Below are 22,195 nucleotides of genomic sequence, written 5' to 3'. Positions count from 1 at the left end.
AAGCAGAAGATTTGTGAACTACTAGTTATAAACAAAGTGGAGATAGTTTTGCACTTCTGTAAAACCAAGCATAACAAATCCACAGCAATATACCGGGACTTCATGACTGAAGTTAAAAACAGAAAACCTATAACAGCAACAGCAGAGGCTCTTAAGCCAGTTGGGCCCTACTTATTCTGAGAAGCCTCTTCAGCTTTGTACCCTGCACCAGTGTCATTGCAGCATGAAAGCACTGATGCTGCAGCTACACCATTGCAACTGGTTCTCCTGCAACCCATTCAGCAGCTACTTCACCTAGGAAGGTGGTGGAATCTCCTTCCTTAGAGTTTTTAAGGTCAGGCTTGACAAAGCCCTGGCTGGGATGATTTAGCTGGGGGTTGGACTAGATGACCTCTTGAGGTCCCTTCCAACCCTGATATTCTATGATTTTACAATGTTTCTTATACTATCAATTATTTTTCTGTTTTGAGCTACTGCAGTTTATATAATTATATACACATATATTGTGTTCTGTTAGCTGCAGTGCATGCACTCAAGATTTTGTTTGTTTTAAAAATGTTTTATTTATAATCTCACAGAAAAACTGTTAAACTAGCTTGATTATGGTTGCGAAGTCAAACACTCAAAAGTTAGTAAATATCAGAACTAAGTTTACCTGCGAAACCTTAATTCACTCCCCTTGTGCATATACATTATATGATGCTAATTACATGATCACATGCTATGTTTTCCCCCACAGGTCCCTGCCTCATTTGCACAGAACAGACAGTGCTCACTGAATTCAACAGTTTGTTTTCTCCTCATAGTTCAGTGGGTAGCCCTAGGCCTTATTTACTACACACTATTCAAACTCTGTTCTGAAATCAATTATTAATTTCCTCCTGGGCTTTTCTCTGGTGCACATCTCTAAAGTGACTTAGGGTTTCACAAACATTCAGAAACTTATTTTCATAACACCTCTGTGAGGTAAGGGAGTGGTATTATCCCAATTTTACGGATGGGGAGCTAAAACAGAGAGATTAAGGTCAAAAATATCCAGTCAATTTAGGGGTCAACCAACACCTAGTACCTGATTTTTCTATAGTACATTTTATATGTTCAAAGCAGGGCTCTCTCGGACTTCAATTGCAGCTGTGAGTGCTCAGCACTTCTGCAAATCAGACCCTGGGTCTCAAATTAGGCACCCAGAAAATGAGGAATGCATAACTAGTGTCTACCTGTGAAAAGTCTGGATTAAGTGATTTGCCCAGCATCACACAGGAACTCCCGGAGAGAGACAGGAATAGAATCTAGTTCTCCAGGATGGCTTTCAACCACTATCACTGTCCTGAGACTGAGACCATCATTTCTCTTCCAGAAATCCTCTGCCTCAGCTTCACAGATTGGCTTGTCTTTTCAGGGAATTAAGCTGCAAACCTTTTATGGCATCTTTACTGAGCATGTGTGAACTGCAGTTTGTCAAAGGCTTATAACTTGGCCAGTTTAGATGGATTTTCACAGGGATGACAAGAGATAGGTCTCTGACACAAATGCCACTCCCCTGCCAAATTACACAGCATGGAAGCACTAGAGATTCTGAAATATGGTTGCCAGATTTTTTTTTTTTTTTTTTTTTGTTTTAAAACATGGGCAAAACATTTTTACCTAGCCTCCCACTCTGAAACAGCTGAACCACTTTGGCTGAAATTCACCCCAAGGCAAACAGCCAGCATGGAAATTTTCAGCCCAAAGGGTTAAAATTTCACAAAGTTATAAGCAACTCAAAACAGAATCCTGGGAAGTGTCGGACAACCTTAATAGCATCAGTATTTTAGGTGGAGCTGGTATTATTTAATTTTACAAAACAATTTCATAAACTAGAAATGCTAATTTACGAGATTTGCTTTTTAAAAGCATTTAGTACAGAACCTTCCCAGTTGTGGCTGTTTCTTCCACAAACCCAGCTTTGGAGACTTGGGTCAGAAACAATAAGCCAGCTACCCAGAAATTGGTATGGCAAAAGATGGAGAAGTGCTGTGCAAGGACACGCTGAACAGGTTTATAACAGCCAGAACGGCTAGTGTAGACACGGTGCATCCTTGCAAGCAGTAATGGTGGAACTACTGGTGGCTTAGTACCAAAAACTAACAAACCCCTACATGTGTTTTATTGTCTAAGGTATACATCAGTCCTGGTAACAACAATGCTGTATAAATGCAGAACATGGTTCGCTTAGAAGCAACCTCTGCTGTCTCCCTGATTCATTGATCTATTTTTATTTAATATGTCTACATTTAACATCTTTTATTTTGTCTAATGTACTAAACATGTAGGAAATTATAAACAGCAAAAAGGGAGAGAACTGGCCCAACAAGTTTAGTTAAAAACATGCATTAAAATATGAATACGATATCACTGTAATCTTCAACGTTTAACTTTAGATTTTATTTACTGGCTTTTGAATAGTTAAAGCTAAAAAACGCTGTCCTTATCCTACAAAGTGCTACTTTGCAGGGGGTTTCAGAAAAGTACATGATGAGACATTTCAGATGAGCTTGACAACTAGACACAATAGGGCAAGTTGAAACTGAAAATCCATCCTTGATAGTCAATTTCCTGACCTTCGTAAATTGATAGAAGTGTGGCCCTAACGTTTTATGGTAGATTACCGTAATGTTAATTTCCTTAAAAAAAAAAAAAAATCCTGTGGAATGCTTTGCTTGAAATGTAGCTACTGGCTTCCTTAGTGAATGGTGCATTTGGAATAAAATGTAACTAATTAAGAGTAAGCCTGAATAATTCTCTTTTCACAGCATGGGACTCTGCATGCTTTCACTTAGCTGCTCAGACACTACCCATTTCAACATCCCTAAAATAAGAAAAGAAAATGACTGTTTCTTTAAGAGAATTATTTGGGTAGTAATCATTTGCAAAGATTAGGAAGGTAAATGGAATGCAATTGGGATTATACTGATTAAGATTACTTTTAAAAGATCTATTAAATCCATTATGAAACAAGTATGAGACTTAACAGAAAAGGCTATCATGGTCTATCATGTAAGAAAGTACTTGCTTTCAAAGCTCATACAGAACAGCTATTAGAAGTTCCCAAATATCATCCACCTACAAACTATCAATTTTCCTAAGGTTGATGTTTTCCATGGAGCCACCCTTGAATTAATTAAAACATATATAAAAAGACAAAACACACTGTACTGAGGACTAGCTAACATGAATGTTTTAAAACAAAAAAAAAAAAATCCAAATTATGGACAGACGAACATTCATATTGAAATTGCAGGTAGTTTTGATTTTTAGAAGCTCAAATGTATACAAAACTGGCAAATTTATTGTCTTGGTACAGATTAAACAATCCTTATAAATCTGAAGGTCACCTGATAGAAATGTGTAAGTATTCGCAGCTGTGAACACATTTTTGGTACAGATTCTTGAAACTCTCTAATCCTTTTGTTCTCTTCTTCCTCTTCGGATGTAGTTACTCCCCACTCACCCTACAGAACAAAGTGAGAGAGATGTTTAACCTCACATTTATAAACTCTGAGTCCAGCTACCAACCTGACTAAACAGACATGTTCATGCATCGAAATTCATCGTAACAAGACACATATTCAGCTTCTCATATTGTGACTGTCAACCCCTTTACACTGGTTATGCAGCAAATATAACTAGCAAGTTGTGTTAATGAATCTACAAAAGGTGACAAGTTATAAAATGTACTTGCCAAGAATTATTATAAGATAGACAATGGTAAAAGTTTGTGTGTGTTTAGGAATGAGCTGGTTTCATCACATATCCACTCTTCCAATTGAATGTATGTGTATGGTGGGAGGGAAAAGGATTTGACTTTTAGGTTTAGGCAAGACATTTTCCATGAGGGGTTCAGAGCTCTGCACCTACTCCTCACTCCTTGGTCTGAAACATCTCAAAAATGGCAGACTTTTAAGACATCCTGCAAGACCTTCTATTTAAACCTTCTATGGAGTGTGTGGAAGCTGCTGATATATTCTCTCTCTGACTATATTTTTAACTTTTGGCGAAGGTACCTAACAACCTTGGATGTTTGTTTTGTCTTAAAAAAAAAAAAACACACATCCACTTTAAATTAAAAAAATATATTGTTCTTCCATCTGTCTCAAATAATTGCCACCCATAATTAAGGCTAAGATTATGTCACGGAGGTCACTGAAGACACAGAATCCACGACTCCCAGAGACCTCCATGATATTTTCCACTTCAGCCCCAAGACGGCTAGCGCCCCCCCACAGTTCCTAGCCCTTCCTTCCCCTTTTGTCAGTTATTTTAAAGCAAAAGTCAGGGACAGGTCACAGGCTTCTGTGTATTTTTGTTTATTGCCTGTGACATGTCCATGATTTTTACTAAAAATAACCGTGATAAAATCTTAGCCTTACCCATAATACATTGCACTGCCAGCCTTACTGTACCTCAAGTTCACGCTGCTTCTTCTTCTCTTCAAACTGCAACCTCAGCTGCAGCTCTTCCAAAGCAGCTCTGTACATTCCATCTTGAGCACTCTGAAGCTCAATGATTTGATCAAAAATGGCTCGAAGCTGGTTAAGAAGTGTCTGTGAGAAGATTCAGAAAGGGTAAAAAAGAAGATTTTGGATATAAAAAGGATTTTAAAGCTACTGTTCCATTTGTTGAGATTCTAAAGAATTATTTAGCTGAAAGCAAATTGGTAACCTAGAGCACAACTATGCAGAAAACCCAGATTCAGGAGAAACAAACATTCATACACTTCTTACTGGGAACCAAAAAGGGCCAGTCCATATTGCAATAGCAACATGCTTCATTTCAAGCTCTGTGCCTGCGTATGCACCCCAAATGCAAGCTAATGACCCACTTTTCTATCTGAAGATTATCACAATGGTTAAGAACATTAAGGGAAAGAGTGGAGTAAAACAGATGGCCAATAGTCCACTCCTAGATCCAAAATAATTATGTTACCGCTACAGGAAGTCTGGAAAGAAAGAAAGGGAGAACATTTTGCAGTTCCTCTTGGTTCTCCTAAAAGATTCTTTTTAAATTCTTACCAGTTGTACAGCTCCTACTAGCAGTGTAAAACAACTGAGTTTTTAACATAAAGCGCTTTGCTCTGGTATTGCCCTTTTCCAATTCAAAAGCAGCTTTTTTGGCTAATTGGCCCATCAAGGAAATAATTATTTGTATTACAGTAGTGCTTGAAGGCTCCCAGTGTGATGTGTTATAGAAAACAATATGGTACCCACCCCAAAGTGTTTACAATATAATCAAGGCAAGATGCAACAAGTGGGTGGATTACACCATTGAAATGAATATGAGAGAGGAGATGAGGACAATGGTAATGAGAACAAGCATTTACATAGATCAAAAAGATAAGAAACATCTGAAGTCTCTACTGGCTATCTATCTAGTAGTTATCAGTTGGAAGATTCCCATAACCATCATGGAAGAACAAGTCTTAAGAAGGTATCTGAAAGAGGAGAGGGTAGTGGTTTCACATTCTAGTCTGCAGAGGGTATTCCACACATAAAAGGAGACACAGAGGAAGGTGTGAAGATTCTTGTGGGAGAAGTGGACAAATATGCAACAGAGACAGGAACCAGCATGTGGGAGAAATGTGATAAGATACAAAGCATGTAAATATTTAGGGACTTAAAAGGTAAATGCTAGAAGTAAAGCTGGTCAAAGCTTGTCAACATTTCAGAAAGTCAGGAAAAAAAATCTCAATACAAAATTTACAATGTCTTCCCTTTTTTCCAACCAGGTCTAATCAGAAGCTTGTATTTGGTGTGGGGGAGATGGCAGTGGAGGGACTCAAAGCTTGGTGTGTCATCAGACATGGTCAGAATGATGCTGGAGCGGGAGTTAAAGGATACTCCATGGACACTATCTTAATTCGTGTCACTCAATCCTGTGATGGGTGACACAGAAAGGCAGGGTTGGGGGGGCCACAAAGAGTTCAAAGTTTAAGTTGATGGCAAGACATCTTGGAGATGTTAGACAGGCTGAGATACAGGAACGGACAGAGGCAGACAAATTAGGGGTGGAGCTGTAGATTTGAGCCATCAGCCTAGAGTTGGTGGAAGCCATGTGAGCAGAGGAAGTCACTTAAAGAAGGGGTAACTGGAGAAGAGGATTCAGAGTAGCGATTGTGTACAGCACCTAGTCCAATAAGGCTCTGATCTCAGGGGGAAGACTCTAGGTGTTAAATATAAATATAAAATATTTTTATAATTTAAGCATGAGCTGACACAACAAAGCTACGATTTTATACAAAGAAAAAGGCTTACTCTGGAGTCGCTATCCAGCAAACAGCGAGAGATGATTGTGTCCAAGAAAACTTCATGAGCAGCGATGATGTGATCTAAGTCCTGTGCTTGTTGGACCTTGTTCCAGAGCTCATCCCATGAACATTCAAGTACCTAGAAACCAAAGATTCAGGACTGAGCTGTTTTATATTTGATAGATTATATAGTTACTCTTCTACTCTAAATAGAAGACACATAAGTCACCTTCGTTATTAAATGAGACTATTCTCCCTTTAACAGTAACAAATTAGATGGATAAAGTGTACCTCAAATGTAATGTAATACTGCATTTGATGAATGAAATGGACCATTTCTGATGCCAGAACGTGGCACTGATGCAGCACCCCAGAAAGCTCTGTAAAAAAACCCAGAGTTTATATGTTAAAACAAAGGACAGACATACACAAGCCGATATATTAATATTGTTTTATCCAACATACGAAGTAAGCTATAGCAAGACAGTCTTCATCACTAGCTTTAATACTAGTTAGCAATATTTGGGTAAAGATCTTTCTCTAATGAATTTCTATGCAATGTAAGAAAAACAAGGAACCAGATGTCTAATCATATAGTGTTTTATAGCTTTACAATATGTAAAAGCCTTTTGCTTCTCAAATCCAAAAGGCAGAAAGAAATGCATTATAACTGCATGCAATATTTAAATATGAAAGTCTTACATCTCAGCAACTCGAACACTTACTTTCCTTGAGGTTTTATTTATTTATTTATAAATTTATTTTTACACGATTCTTCTGCATACTGTGCATGAAATATTTGCACGCTCTCACGTATTTTGAGGCAAAAGAGAAGGATGGTCCAGTGTTTAGTGCACTAGCCTGGAACTAAGGAGCCATGGGTTCAACTCTCTGCTCCACCACAAACTTCCTGCATAACCAAATCACTAAGTGTCTCACTGCCTCAGTTGCCCATCTGCAAAATAGGGATAATAGCACCTCTCTACCAAGCCAGGTAGATGTGAGAATAAAATACATAAAAGACTGAGATGCTCAGATGAGATTATATAAATAATGTGATAGATTAATGAAATGACATTTCATTAACTGCAAGGTGGTCTTGCCACCCAAGAAAAATTGAAACTTTGAAATGGGTTAAGGACAAGTTCAGACTGTGGTGGTGGGCTGTTGGGTTTGTTTGTTTGTTTAAAAAAAAACAAAAAACAAAAAAACAAAAACAACAACACCACCACCACTTTGTGAGCTTATAACACCATCAAAAGATTTGAAGGTCTACCAATAAGTACCACCTCTTAACGTCTTTGTACATAAATCATTCCTAGCACATTACATTACATTAATGCATGTGAGGAGTCAAATCAAAAACAAATTTCTTAAATGAATAGTCACCAGAAAAGCCTCAGAGGGAACAAATGTGACACTATTTTATTCTTTAAATGTCAACGAGGGAAAAAAAGATAGCTTGATTTTACTGTCCAGTTAAAAACACTAGAAGTGTTTAATTAATCACTGACTGTTACATCTCATCTATTTTAGGGATGGTGACTAAATAAAGCTATCAAAGCAACGATGAGCTCAAACAAGGACTTGGAGCCAGAATTGATTAACTAGTTTTATGTGAAATGGCTGCTTCTGCTACTTTGTTTTTTAATACATACTGTATCAATTTGCTGCCCTCCCTGTGACCAAAGTATGTGGGAGCATAAAGAGACAGGCCAAATAAAGGTATATTCAGTTTCTTTGTTTATATAATTTGTAGGCTGAAAAGTGTGAGCACTCTGGGGAAAATCCTGTTGCCAGCCTCCAGCCCAAATAGATGTGTTGGGTATTAGGGAAGAATCTGACCCCCCCCAGCCAGGAAGGAAAGAATGGTTACTTACCCCACAATAATGGTGGTTTTTCAAGATGTGTTGTTCACAGAGATTAGACTCTTGTGAGTGCCACAAGTGTGAGATCAGATTCTTTTGGCCAGCACTGCCCACTGGAGCTGTACCTGCACCTCTGATTTCCTTCACCAATACAAAATCCCATAGGAGTAGAACTCCATAGTAGCAGGGAAGGAGGGCAGATTATACAATCCACATGGACAACACATCTCAGAGAAGCATGATTATAATACCCTCAGCATGGGTCATGCAGTTCTGGTATATGGATCTGGTGAACCTCTCAATACAGCCTCTGATCACTTTACTACCCATTCCTGCCCGACAATCTCCCAAAACAACAGTTTGAGCCTATACCCAGATCTAGCACTGTTACACCTGACAGATCTGGATACTGACTGGATGACTGAAGCTATTCAGCTGTGGTTCAGAACATTGTTCTTTGAAGGAGAAAACCTTCAATCAGATTGGCATATAAAGCTAAATGGAAGAAGTTTTCTCTTTGGACATTTCACCATCTCTCTTGACTTCATCAAACTCAGCGATACTGGACTATTTGCTAGTTCTGAAACAATCTGGATATTATCAGTTCCATAAGGCTCTGTCTGCAAGTAATATCTTCATATCACATCACACACTTCCCTTCTTCTCCCCCCCCACCAGGGTCACACTGTTTTCCCACTCTGCAGTGGCAAGACTCAAAGGCCTCATGCATGGTTTTTCTCCCAGTACAGGAGTCCCCTCATTCTTGGGATCATAATATAGTATTAATAGGGCTGTGTGAGGAACAGTCATAGCTGAACTTTGTAGAGCAGCTATGTGGAACTTGAGCCACACACTTACACAACACTATTTCTTAGCAGAGGCTTCCATGTTGGATGCCAGTTCTGGTAGGGCCGTCTGGCAGTCATTGTTTAGGTAGGACCCTATTACCCACTTCAAAGCAATCAGACAACGTGCCTGGTAGCCACAAAGAATGGAATCTGTAGACCATCACTCGAAGAAAGAACAGCTAGTTACACTACAATAACTGTGGATCTTGCATTCGGTCTCAGTTTCCTCAGGACCCCCAGTATCATGGAGATTGGCAAGGAGGTATATACCAACTCTGGTGTCCAAGGGATGAGGAAGGAGTCTGTCAGGGAGCCTGGACTTGAAGACCCACTGGAACAGAATGTCTGCTACTGCTTGTTCTGGTCTGTTGCCAATCGGTCTACTTTTGGGAATCCCGATTTGCAAAAAGATGCTCTATTGCACTGAATTTTGAGAGACCACTTGTGGTTGTTGACCTGATCTTCTATGGTGCTCTGAAGGCCAGGAAGGTGCAGAGCCTCCAGTGTGATTTGGTTCAGAATGCACCAATTCCATAGACATATAGCTTGTGACAGAGTGGGGATGATCATGCTCCCCCTTGCCTGTTGACATAATGTTCAGCTGTGGAATTGTCTGTCAGCACTTGTTCTGGGGATTCCTAAAGAAGAGGCAGGAATGCTGTCACAGAGTAGCTGGCCCCAAAAAATGAAATACATCCACCTCCTTTGTGCCACAGCAGGTGCTTTCGTTTGGCCACTTAAGAGGATGAGGCAGCACCTAGGCAGCTACAAAGGATAACAGAGAGACTTAGTGAGACAGAGTTCCACTGAGTCAGAGCAGACTGGCTCATTCAGGAAGGGCAGGTGAGAGCTATCAGAGACAAGGGGGACTAGAGAAGGTCCCAGGAGGAAGCAACAGAAGGCAAAGAGAGCAGCAAGAAGGGTTTGCTGCCTGGCATCCCCAATCTGGAGAGCTGAAGGGAGAAGCAGCAGCAGAGTGAGTTGCCTGATGGCTCTAAGCCAGAGAGTTGGAGCCAAGGGCCGAAGAGCGCTGAAGGCAGGGGAGCAGAGGAGGAGCTTACTTGCCGTCAGCTCTACGGCCAGAGAGCTGAACCCAGATGAACCATGAAAGGGTCAGGGGGAGTGAGGGATGCTCTCCCAGTAAGGAGCCTGTGGGGCTTCCTGGTGGGAAGAGTGGTGTTGCATTCTAACTGGAATGGCTGTCCTGGAAGAGCAATGGAAGAGGACAGACAAGGAGCCTAGGAGTGGAGGAAGATACTAGGAATGGCATGGCAAAGATGCTCCCAGGAGAGAGGCTGTGGGGGCTCCCAATGGAAAGAGTGGTGTTGCAGTCCTGGTACAAAGACAGGAGAGGACTGAGAGTCCAGGCACGGTTGAAGGCACTGGCATGTGGTATGTAGGGAATCAAGAGATGAAATGTTTTGAGTTTTAATGACTGCTTGCGTTAGGGTGAAAAATGAATAAGGCCCTTCATTTTCAGTTTTTATTTTGCTTAAAAACTTCAACTTTTTCTGGGTAAATGTTAGGGTTAATACTGGGGGATGCGAGGGCAAGAAAAAAGCAACAATGAAAAGTAAGAGTATTGAAAATAAAAGCAGTTTAAGGCTCTGGTTTACTTTGTGAACTGTATATTAACAGTATATACATATCTGCACACATGAATGTGTGTCTTCCATGATATTGTCTTACTTTAACACAGCTTTGCATTTATACTTAGACTAACTTACTATTAACAAACACATTTGCTTAATGTAATGCATTAGATTTTCTTAAAACATCAGTATTTCAGAATTTCCAAAAATTCAGAAAAAAAAAAAAAAATAATAATAATAATAATAAAAAAATCACTAAAAAAAAAAAATAATGGCTTTTGTAAAACCCAGGATTTTTTCAGTAAAAACTGAAAATGAAGGACCTTAGAAATGGACTACATGTTTGGGACTTTTCTTATGGGCTATTTGGATTATGCTGTCGTAATAAACTAGCCCCAAGGAGGGGTAGTATTGAGATGAGAAAGCCTGAAGTGGAATCCTTTCGGTTTCCTGAGACAGGAAACTGCAGATCTGGAATCCAATAGTGCTCCTGTGAACTGTATGCTCCAAGTCAGAGTCAATGTGGATTCCTGTCTATTGACTTTGAGACCTAGCAAAGCAAAGCTTTACAATTACATGAAAACAAGCTGGTCACTTGTTGTGGTCATCTGCCTCAAAACAACCAGTTGCCAAGGTGTGCGTAGACCTGGATTTCTTGTCTCCTTGGATGAACTGCCAGACCATTACCAGCCAGACACTTGATGAAAACCCTCGGTGCCATAGAAAGACCAAAGGGCAAGATCCAACCCTGAACTAGTACTGGGATGTTCCTACTAGGAATCTGAGGTACTTTCTGTGAGCTGGGTGGATTGATATATTCAGGTAGGCATCTTGCAGGCTGAGCCCATGAATCAGTCCTACAGATCTAAAGAATGGATTATGGAGGCTAGAGTCACCATCCTGAATTTGAAATAGCAGATGGTGTTGATACGTTTAAGGTCCAAGATGCAGAGCCAACCCCCTTTGTTCCTTGGAATCAGAAAGTAAGAGGAATAACCCCCCCTGCTCAGAACACTAAGGGCATGTTCTCCACTGATCCCAGTACTGAAGGGAGTCTGCTTCTGTTCTAACAGTCTCTTATGAGAGACAGGTCCCTGAAAAGGAATGGGGCTGGGGTGAACCCTGGGAAGGGACTGAAACTTGCTTACAATCTCCAGGACCCACAAGTCCGAGGTACAGGCAGTCAGTTGACCCTCTGCCATTATGGATTTCAACTTCTCCTAATGCTACCTGGGCAGATTGTCTATGAATTGATGAAGGTGATAACTGTTTCAGACAAAGGACCAAAGCTGTGAATGTTGTGAAGTCAGCTGCAAAGCCATGAACCCCACATTAGGTAAGTTCAAAGCCTGCCAATAAACAGACTCCTATTTTCCTCACTTTGCTATTCCCCCATTGTGTTCATTTTTATATCTATTCCTCCTATGTCTGTGTACATTTCTGAGATTAAGAGCAGGATTAATTTGGGTTGAATTTTAAACATTAAGGAGAATAATCCAATTTTTATCTACAAGAAACTGATCACAAAGACTGGGATGGTAAGAGGCTCCCAGGGGAAAAGATTTAACGGAACACAAGTGGACTTCTTCCAAGTAAAAAGAAAATTTAAGAACGACTTAAGATTTTTCTAGTTTTCACTTCAATTTTAACTTTTTTCTTTGTAATACATTTTAAAAAGGATGTTTATGTTATCTGCATTCTTGCTCCCTCAAACCAAAAATGAGAATGACAAAATAGAGCATCAGCTTTGCACTAAGCAAGAGGAAACTGGGGTAGGTAAGTGACTGTGAAGTGCCATTTCGTAGAGAGGGAAATGGAGAGAGTGGGATGGATGAGTGCCGGGGCCAGGTGTCCAAGTGTTTACTTATGTTCTATGGGCTTAAAGTTTATTGAGGAGACCTGTTATTGTTTGGAGTTTCTCCTGCAGACCTGGAGTCCAACAGTACTCCTGTGAACTCTCTGCTCCAAGTTAGAATCAGTGTGGGGAGCACTCTGACCTACGGGAATAGGCATTATGCTGGAAAACAGTATCGGAGTTCCAGCACAGACTGTGTGTGACAATGGGCATGTCATTTACCTTCTCCAACCATGAGGGTTCTCAATCTGTAAACTGGGGATACTGATATTTACCCATATCATAGGGAATAGGAGCTGAAAGGCATAGCTAAGTGTTAGTAACTCACTATGTTAGAGCAAATTATTAATACTATATCTTCCCTCTGCAGCTTTTTAAGAAAACACACTCCTTTCTCTTGGATGAGGATCTGGCCATAGAAGTTGATGCATTGTGAATCTCCCAGACTGGATTATAATACATTGTGTCTAAAGCTGAAGATGGACAACACGACAAAACATCTCCACACCAGGACAAATTGTTGGGATAATATATACTGCACTCTCCACTGGCTTTCAGTTTGCTTCTGGTGCCAGTTTAAAGGTTTTACCCTCTTAATCTTTAAGGGCCACAATGGGTCAGGACTGGGCTACCTTAAAGAATGACTCCCCATCCATTACCCTCCCAAGACAGCTGCACTCTTCTGGGACAATGCATCTAACAAAGCCTAGACTAAAGTTTGAGAGAACTGAAAATAAGGCACTCTCAGTCAAGGGTACCTAACTATGGAACAACCTACCAAGTTAAAACTGTACCAAAGATTATTTTAGAGAGTATGTTACAAAATCCACCTCTTTGCCACATTCTACCTGCCATAAGTGAAGACAAGGAATTACTTACACTTATAAAAGTAAAATAATCCCCAAAATCAAAAGACATGGTAAAGAAAGCTTTGGAAAATCAGGTAGAGACAAAGCAGAACACACTAGGATGCCATTTATGGACAGTGTTGTGTGACTCTATATTGCGGAGTATAGCACTTAGACATTAAAAGTGATACTATTCTAGAAATACATAAAGGGCAGCCAACGGCAGAGGTCGGACTAAAACTTCAGTATATTTTGCTCCCAGCTATGTGCACACTTTTTTAAGCCACGGTTTCATTCTTTTAGGGCCTTCTGGGTCTTTTCCCTAATCTTCTGAGAATTGTTAAACAGATCACTAAACACCAGCACTGTAGAAGACAAAATGAAGGTGGTCCTTGTCCTGAGGGACTTGCAACCCAAGAGAGACAAGAAAGACAGGGCATCCTGGGAAGGCCAAAGGAAAAGGACTTGACAGACTCAATGTAGTTGTCGATTTAGATTAAGCCAATGTGTTTCACAGCACCCTAAGTGATCAAAGTTACTGAAGACTGAACAGGAAAAAAAATAGCATCTACTGAGTAGGAACATCCTATACATTGTAACCCATAGACTTAGAAAAGAGGTCTTTTAGAAAATCCTAATATATACATGAGGAAAAAAAAAAATCTTCAAAAACTAGTGAAACAATTTCCTCCAAACAGGACTTGAAACCTGAGAAAAAGACTTTTCCTATTCTCCTGTCTTTCACTCCAAACATGTAATCTTCCTGAAAAGTTACCTTGGCACAAGGCCCAGGACCATCAATATTCAGTCTTGTACCAGCAACAGCTAGTCCTCATGATGGAGCCTAGAAATCATTAAATTAAAAGAGGAAGTCCCAGCTCTCTAGTGAGATACAACATATGCTTCTAGAGTTGGTAGACAGAATCAAAGAAACGTAGGGTGGAAGTGTCTTTGAGAAGTCATGTAGTTCAGCTTCCTATGCTGAGGAAGGACCAAGTATGCCCAGACAACCCCTGACAGATATTTGTCCAACCTGTTCCCAGAAACCTCCAGTGATATGGATTCCACAACTTCCCTTGAAAGCCTACTTCAGTACTTAACTGTCCTCATCGTTAGAAATGTTTACCTACTAACCTAAATCTCCCTTGCTGCAGATTAAGCCTATTTCTTCAGTGGAGATGAAGAACAACTGATCACCATCCTCTTTATAACAGCCCTTAACACATTTGAAGATTAGTAGGTCCCCACTCAATTGTTTTCTTTCAAAACTAGAACTACCCAGGTGTTTAGCCTTTCAATATAAAAAGGCTTAGAAAACCCGACCTATCATTTTTGTTGCTTTCCTCTGGACTCTCTCCAATTTATCCACATCTTTCCTAAAACGTGGCACCCAAAACTGGACACAGTACTTCAGCTGAGGCCGCGCCAGTGCTGAGTAGAGTGGGACAATTACCTCCTTTGTCTTACATACGACTCTTCTTTTAATATGCCCCAGAATTATTAGTCTTTTTTTACAACTGCAACACATTGTTGGCTCATATTTAATTTGTCATCCATTATAACCCCCAGATCCCCTTTCAACAGTACTACTGCCTAATCAGTTGTTTCCCATTTTTGTATTTGTGCATTTGATTTTTCCCTTCTACTGTATTTATTGAATATCACCTTATTGATTTAAGCCTAATTCTTCTATTTGTTGAAGTTATTTTGAAATCTAACTTTTCCTCCAAATGCCAGCACCCCCTCCCAGCTTGGAGTCATCCACAAACTTTATAAGCGTACTCTCCATTCCATTATCCAAATTATTGCTAAAAGCGTTGGGGGGGAAAAACTGGACCCAGGACAGACCCTTGAGTCACCCCACTAGATACATCCTCCCAGTTTGACAGCAAACCACTGATAACTACTCTAAGTATGGTCTTTCAACCAACTACACATCCACCCTATAGTAACATCATCTAGACCATATTTCCCTAGTTTCGGTATGAGACTGGCAAGCCTTACTAAAAATCAAGGTCTCTCAAGTCAACAGCTTCCCCCCTCCCTCTCCACTAGTCCAGTAACCCTGTCAAAGAAGAAAATTAGGTTGGTCTGGAATAATTTGTTCTTGACAAATCCATGCTGGCTATAACTTATTACCCTATTATTCTTTAGGTGCTTACAAACTGATCGTTTAATAATTTGTTCCATATCTTGCTGGGTGTCAAAGTCAGACTGATTGGTCTATAATTTCCAAGGTCCTCTTTGCTCTCCATTTTAGAGATAGTTACTGTATTTACCTTCTCCAGTCCCCCCATGAGTTCTCAAAGATAATTGCTAACGGTTCCAAGATTGCTTCAGCTAGTTCCTTAAGTACCCTAATGTGAATTTCATCAGACCCTGCCAACTTGACTACATCTAACCTATCTAAATATTCTTTAACCTGTTCCTGTCTCTATTTTAACTTGTGTTCCTTCCTCCGTGCTGTTAATATTAATTGTGTTAAATATATGATCAAAATTTACCTTTAAGTCAACACTAAAGCAAAATATGCATTGAATATCTCAGCCCTTTTGATGTCATCTGTTATTAGCTCTCCCTCCCCACCAAGCAGGGAGGGCCTACACATTCTCTCATCTCTCTCTCGCTCCTAATGTATTTATAAAGCCTTTTCTTATTGCCTAGGATATCTTTTGTTAGGTATAACTCATTTTTTGCCTTAGCCTTTCTGATTCTTTCCCTACATGCTTCTGTTATTCTTTGGTATTCATGCTTAGCAAGTTGACATGTTTCTACTTTTGTAGGATTCTTTTTTGATTTTCAGGTCATTAAAGAACTCCTGATGGAGCCATATTGGCTTCTTTCTTCCTATCTTTCCTTCACATCAGGATAGTTTGCTATTGTGACTTTAATATTGTCTCTGAGAAACTGCCATCTCTCCTGAACTCCTTTATACCTTAGATTTTCTTCCTACAAGACCTTACCTACCAGCTCTCTGAGTTTGTTAAAGCCTGCTTTTTGAATTCCATTATGCGTATACTGCTGCTCTCACTCTTTCCTTAGAATCATAATATCTATCATTTCATGATCACTTTAACCTAAATTGCTTCCATCTTCATATTCACAACCAATTCCTCCCTGTTAGTCAGAATCAAGTATAAAATGGCTGCCCTTTGGTTACTTCCTTAACCTCCTGAAACAAGAAGATGTCCCCAACACATTCCAAGAACTTTTTGGAGATTTTGTATTTGCCATATTACTTTTCCAACAAATATCTGGGCAGTTTAAGTCCCACATAGGTACAAAGGTATGGGGACCTTAACATTTCAAACACTTTGTATAGGAAAGCTACATTACGTAAATTTTAGAAGTTTCTATAGTTAGTGATAATCTAATTCCCTTTTCTAAATCCTGTACAGTTGGATACATGATAATAATGTAGCCTGCCTTTTCAGGTGTATGGTGCAGGTAGGTGTGTGCGCGCGTGTGTGTGTGCGCGCACATGTAAAATATTAAAAAACCTCTAAAAATAAAGTTTAATTTTTTTCTAAAAATTCTCTATTTGTATTCTGCTCTTTTATGACTATGTGATAGAAAGTCTTCACTGGCATTTATAAGTCCCTCACACCTTTGCCAGTAGTAAGCATGTGGCCAGCATACTGACAAAAAGCTTTACACCGTAGCATACATGCTTCTCTCTCATTATTATACAGCTTTGTTTACACCCAACTTTTATTACATACAAAGAAGCACCTAACCCTTGTTCTAGGTAATCCTTCATATATTTTAAAACAATTAAAAAACCCAGACTCTTCCAGTAATCTCATTTTGTCCAATAATTAATACATCCATAACCGAGCTGCTACTATATATAACCCCCCTTTGTGATCTCCCGGTGTCTCAAAGCCAGAATACATACATGGGCCTTGGATCAGATGGGAGGTAGGAGGGGGAGAAGCAAATTGGAAAGTGGAATGGCCCTCAAGGAGAACACCCCATCAGATGTCTCCCTCACTCTTATATGAGTGGAGCTCCAACTCAGACACCTCCACTGCTCACAACAGTAACTGCAAACCATGGGGCGAGAGGTGATCTGACACATAGGTACCAGTCCATTTAGGGCTAGTTCAAAATCAATAACAATTTTTAGCCAATACCTAGTAGGTAGCCAGTGTGGATCCAAAAAACACTGCTGTCGTGTGCTCCCAGAAAGATGTACACTATAAAAAGAGCACTGACAAATTCAAAATCAGCTTCAAACTTCTGAATAGATTCAAGATCTAGCCACACAGAACACAGTACAGTGGTTTATTCTAGAAGTGACAAAGGTGTGACTAGTCCATTCATATCTGAAAAAAAAATGGCAGCTTCCTGGCTGTAAATAGATGAAATAAAGCTGTTCTGGCCACAGCTGATATGTGCTCTTTTAACAGCTGGAAGTCCAACCAGACTTCTAGATTGTTCACCTGCCCCACAAATGAAAAGCAAAACCAACCAACCAGAGAGGGGCAAATATGGATCCCTGCCAGCTGTCTCTCTCAAACAAACGTCACTTTCATCTTCTTTGGATTGAGTATTATTTTATATTTCACACACATGCAAAAAACAGAGAAAGCAGAACACAACACTATGCCAAAGCAGCAATGAACTAAAATCAAACTTCTAAGGACTAACAAGTACCATCTTCTGTAAAATTAGACAAGAAAACTAGACTGTATTGTGCAAACAACCCAAATAAAACAAAAGTTCTTTGGCTCTGTAGATGGGAAACATACTCTGCTAAAAACCATTTGTAATTCTCTACTGCCCTCTAAAGGCTGTTTCAAGAATTTCAACTTTGTAGTTTGGATAATTAAAAACAGGTGTATTACGTACATCTTTGGATTAGACATTGTAAAAATAGCGGCAAGAAGTTGATATTAATCTGAATAAGACAAAAAAGGGGTTGTTTTTTTAATACTATACATTTACCACCTAACACATGCAGTGAAGCAGTAGTAGTTCAGTGTAAGGCTGTGGCCAGAACTCCATCTTTGGCATGAACTAGAATCCCCAAATTTTCCAGCACACAAAAATGTAAAACATAACCCAACAATTCCCCCGAAGCATAAATGATTAAGGTAAGTTTTCCATGTAATCCTTAGTTTTGCTGTTAATTAATACAAACCAGGGCTTTAGTGTTACTTCCGGTTTTGTATGCACATAACCCACAGGTCAAATTAAGAGGGAATGTAAGTAGGTGTCAAGTTAGACCTACTTCAACTGATGTATCCATTGAAGTAAGATGTGTTGAAATTGGCAATGTAATTTACAAACCAAAGAACTGGAAGAAGTTACAAGTTAAAGCAAATGGCCACCTTCTTTAATATAACCATTCTTGCACCTCTTGTTCATTGCCTTGCTTGCTACACTCCTCTTCCAGCCCCTCAGCACAAACATTACCACCAAATCAGACTTCACTTTACTGAAGGGACAGGAGGCAAAATGTAAAACAGGATGCAAGTTAAAAACTAGTAATGGCAATGCATCTGAAGTAAGTCTAAGGGGAGCTTCTGAGAGCCTAAGTTAGTGTAATGTACATATTTGTGGAGCGTGGGAGTTGCGGGGGAAGAACTGGAAGGTTTAAGATTCAACAGTTTTAGACTCTACGATACACCTCAATTTATTACACTGAGGCAGAGGAAGAGGAAAAAGTAATGTTCATCATATGGAATAGCTCTGCCAAGTTGTGACCAACAATCAAAGCAAATGGAACCCTTTGAACTCCTATACAAGTGTTAATTCATTGATATGATTGTATGCCCTTTTTGTGGGACCTCTCTCTATTAATATCATTGTTTTCCAGGTTGGATATCACCTGACTTTCCCAGACATCATTTCACAGCACCTACATTGCAACAGTATTTCCACGTAAACTAAATCAAGAGTGCAATGATCTCTCACCTACAAACTTTACAGATGGAAATCTATAATCTTGAATGTCCCATTGATAGAGCCCTGCACAGATACAAATTTTGTATCCCCATTTGATCTGCAAACATGGATATAAAAGTTGATATCCACGGATTTGCAGGGCTCTACCAACTGAGTTTGTGGAGTCCTGCTGAACCAGCACTGAGTACTCAATACAGTATAATTATCTTAGTTTCGATCCAGTGTTAGGGTGCTTGACGAAATGGTAACACTGTGTACGTATGGTTTATTGTTAACCTTGCATCCTATTTTGGTATTGCCTAGGACAGTGGGGAAGCAAACACTTCATAGGAGTTTAGTATAAATCAAGGCTGACCATAAATCTGTCAATGTCTCAGTCCTGCCTTTCTGTAGTTCCTGGAATTACAAAGAATTGGACAAGTCGGTCTTATCAGAAGATGGAACAACTTGATTTTATTTTAGAACTTGTGTTGCCCTACCACTACTTTTGGTTCCATTCGCATAAGATGGAAATATGATGAATGCAATATCTCCATCAAATGCTTTTATGCCAGATGCAACTGAACCATTTCACAAGAATCCAGAGCGCATTCTGCAACATATCCTAAAAAATATTTCTAAACAATCTTATAGAGACAAGTCCTGGCTTTTCAAATGTGAGGCACAGGCAACAAGAAAGCATCTGTCAGATTCATCTTCATCTATGTTTTATTGGAGATTTCTCCCCACTATACTCATTGCAATAAGTGGAGTGACTTCACTCCACTTTCATACATGTGAAAAGTGCTCATTGTGCAGGCTCAGGTAATCCCTTATCTCAAGAGCACACACAAATACATTTGGGTACAATCCTGACATGAGAATCTACAGCTCTCAAGTCATTTAAAGTTACAGCTTCCAATTTTAGATGGATATGGAAATAGTGTAAAGTTCCAGAGAGTGCTGCCTCAATAGATAAAAGTATGTGTTAATACAGGGGTCGGCAAGCTTTGAGAAATGGTGTGCCAAGTCTTCATTAATTTAAGATTTCATGTGCCAGTAAAAGGTTTCGCATGCCAGACCGGCAGCGCGGTCGACAGACAGAACCCCAGACCAGTACTGGGCTGAGCAGGGCCGGCGGCCGGGACCCCAGACCGGCAGCGGGCTGAGCAGCTCATCCTGCTGCTGGTCTGGGGTTCCATAATCCAGGCCGGCAGCGGGCTAAGTGGGACCGGCAGCCAGGACCCCGGCTGGCAGCAGCGTGCCACTAAAAATCAGCCCGCGTGCTGCCTTTGGCACGCATGCCGCAGGTTGCCGACCCCGTGTTAATATTTGTGAAAAGCCAACAAAGTGAGGAAACAGAGGGTGAAATGCTATCATCTCACTCGATTGTACCCAAGTATTGGAGAGTTCTCATTGCTTATAGGAGGTGCATCATATCCCACGTGTGACATTCTATGTGTTACATTCCCACACCATAGGAAAGTAGTCTCGAGGTAGCCATCTTGACCAGTATAAATCAAACTTGAAGATTCAGGGGAGCTGGGGGAAGAGGGAGATAAAGACTAGGCCAATACAATATATGGATACTTCTCTACCACCCAGTCTGTTCACCTATACTACCACATTCCGAGCTGGGAAGAGCAGCTGAATTGGAAGGCAACAAGTTGTGACTTTTGTTAGTGCTAGTATGCTTCAGAGTTTTCTAATTTCACTCCTACCCTGGCAGCTCTGCACCTCCTCCCTTCCTTTATTCCACTTTAATCCTAGCAATGGAGTGGAGTAAAGGTGGCAGGCAGGGAAACTACTAAGCTCTGAAGGGTGATTCAAAGAGGCTTGCTACTTTCAACTATAGCTACTCCCTTTACCTGGGGAGTGGAACACCATGAAGAACATGTGGGACAGAGCAGCAGGAGGAAAAAAAAAAAAAAAAAAAAGCACTATGGGAAGAGAGGCTGAGGGGAACAAAGGAAACAGGGAGAACAGGTGGTAGCAGGTGGGAAAAAACATCAGAGAGAATTAGAAAAAAACAGCAAAGAAAAGAGAAGACTATGAACACAGGAGAAATATTTTGTCATACTCTTCATCAAAAAAGGAAAAACTAGAAACCAATAACTGGCAATATCTCCAGGAGCAAATGATGTTTTGCTGAGGATGGGCCTAAGACAGCGGTTCTCAAACTGTAGGTCATGACCCCAAAGTGGGTCAAGATCCCATTTTAAGGGGTCGCCAGGGCTGACTTAGGCTTGCTGGGGCCCAAGGCCAGGGCCGAAGCTGAAGCTCAAGCCCCACCGCCCGGGGCCGAAGCCCAAGGGCTTCAACACTGGGTGGTATGGCTCAGGTTACAGGCTCCCTTCTGGGGCTAAAGTCCCTGGGCTTTGACTTTGGCCTCCCCGCCCAGGACGGTGGGACTAGGGCTTTGGCTTTCGCCCCCTCCACCCGGGGAAGCAGGGATCGGGCTTTGGTTCAGGCTTCGGTCCCCACTTTTGGGGTCATGTAATAATTTTTGTTGTCAGAAGGGGGTCATGGTGCAATGAAGTTTTAGACCCCCTGGCCTAAGAGATTATGCCTTTTTTCAGGAAGGCAAGGTCTCTAATAATAATGGACCCAATTCTCTCTGCAAGATTTTGCCAGCCAAGAGGGTCAGGGATCCAAGTTACAGATTACAATACGAAGTTATTATATATATAGCACTAACCATGTGTTAGTAGCTTTGCTGATAGCTGTGAAGACAAGGGCTCTGCCCCATTTAGCTTATTGTAATCGAAACCAGTTGAAATTTAATTAAGAGAAAATAAAATTTGTAACAAAAATAAATTTGAGTGTTTGTAGCTCAATACTTATGCTGTTTTATGCTATGCTTTTTTTTTAAAAGTATTTATTACATAAAACAATGAAAACTATCAATATTGGTTGCCTTAGTTTATCTTCCTTGTATTACAACTACAAAAACAACCTCAAAGCACATTTAAAACTGAACAAAACCTCCACCCATTGCCTCCTGTGCTC

At 40.3% G+C, this 22,195-nt stretch overlaps 1 protein-coding gene across 2 annotated transcripts in view; it reads right to left on the bottom strand.

Annotated features, from left to right (window-relative positions):
- The window catches only part of TUBGCP3 (tubulin gamma complex associated protein 3), a 118,546-nt gene that overhangs the window by 516 nt on the left and 95,835 nt on the right, over positions 1-22,195 (bottom strand). For both annotated transcript variants that reach the window (XM_054011246.1, XM_054011254.1), the window contains exons 18-21: positions 6,575-6,663; positions 6,291-6,422; positions 4,443-4,583; positions 3,375-3,491 (exon numbers count right to left, since the gene is read on the bottom strand). In XM_054011246.1, the coding sequence (XP_053867221.1) occupies positions 3,375-3,491; positions 4,443-4,583; positions 6,291-6,422; positions 6,575-6,663 (479 nt within the window). The remainder of the gene's footprint in view (positions 1-3,374; positions 3,492-4,442; positions 4,584-6,290; positions 6,423-6,574; positions 6,664-22,195) is intronic.

This window comes from Malaclemys terrapin, chromosome 1 (genome assembly GCF_027887155.1).
Source record: "Malaclemys terrapin pileata isolate rMalTer1 chromosome 1, rMalTer1.hap1, whole genome shotgun sequence".
NCBI classification, from domain to species: Eukaryota; Metazoa; Chordata; order Testudines; family Emydidae; genus Malaclemys; species Malaclemys terrapin.
This window is presented reverse-complemented; position numbering and strand designations above follow the sequence as displayed.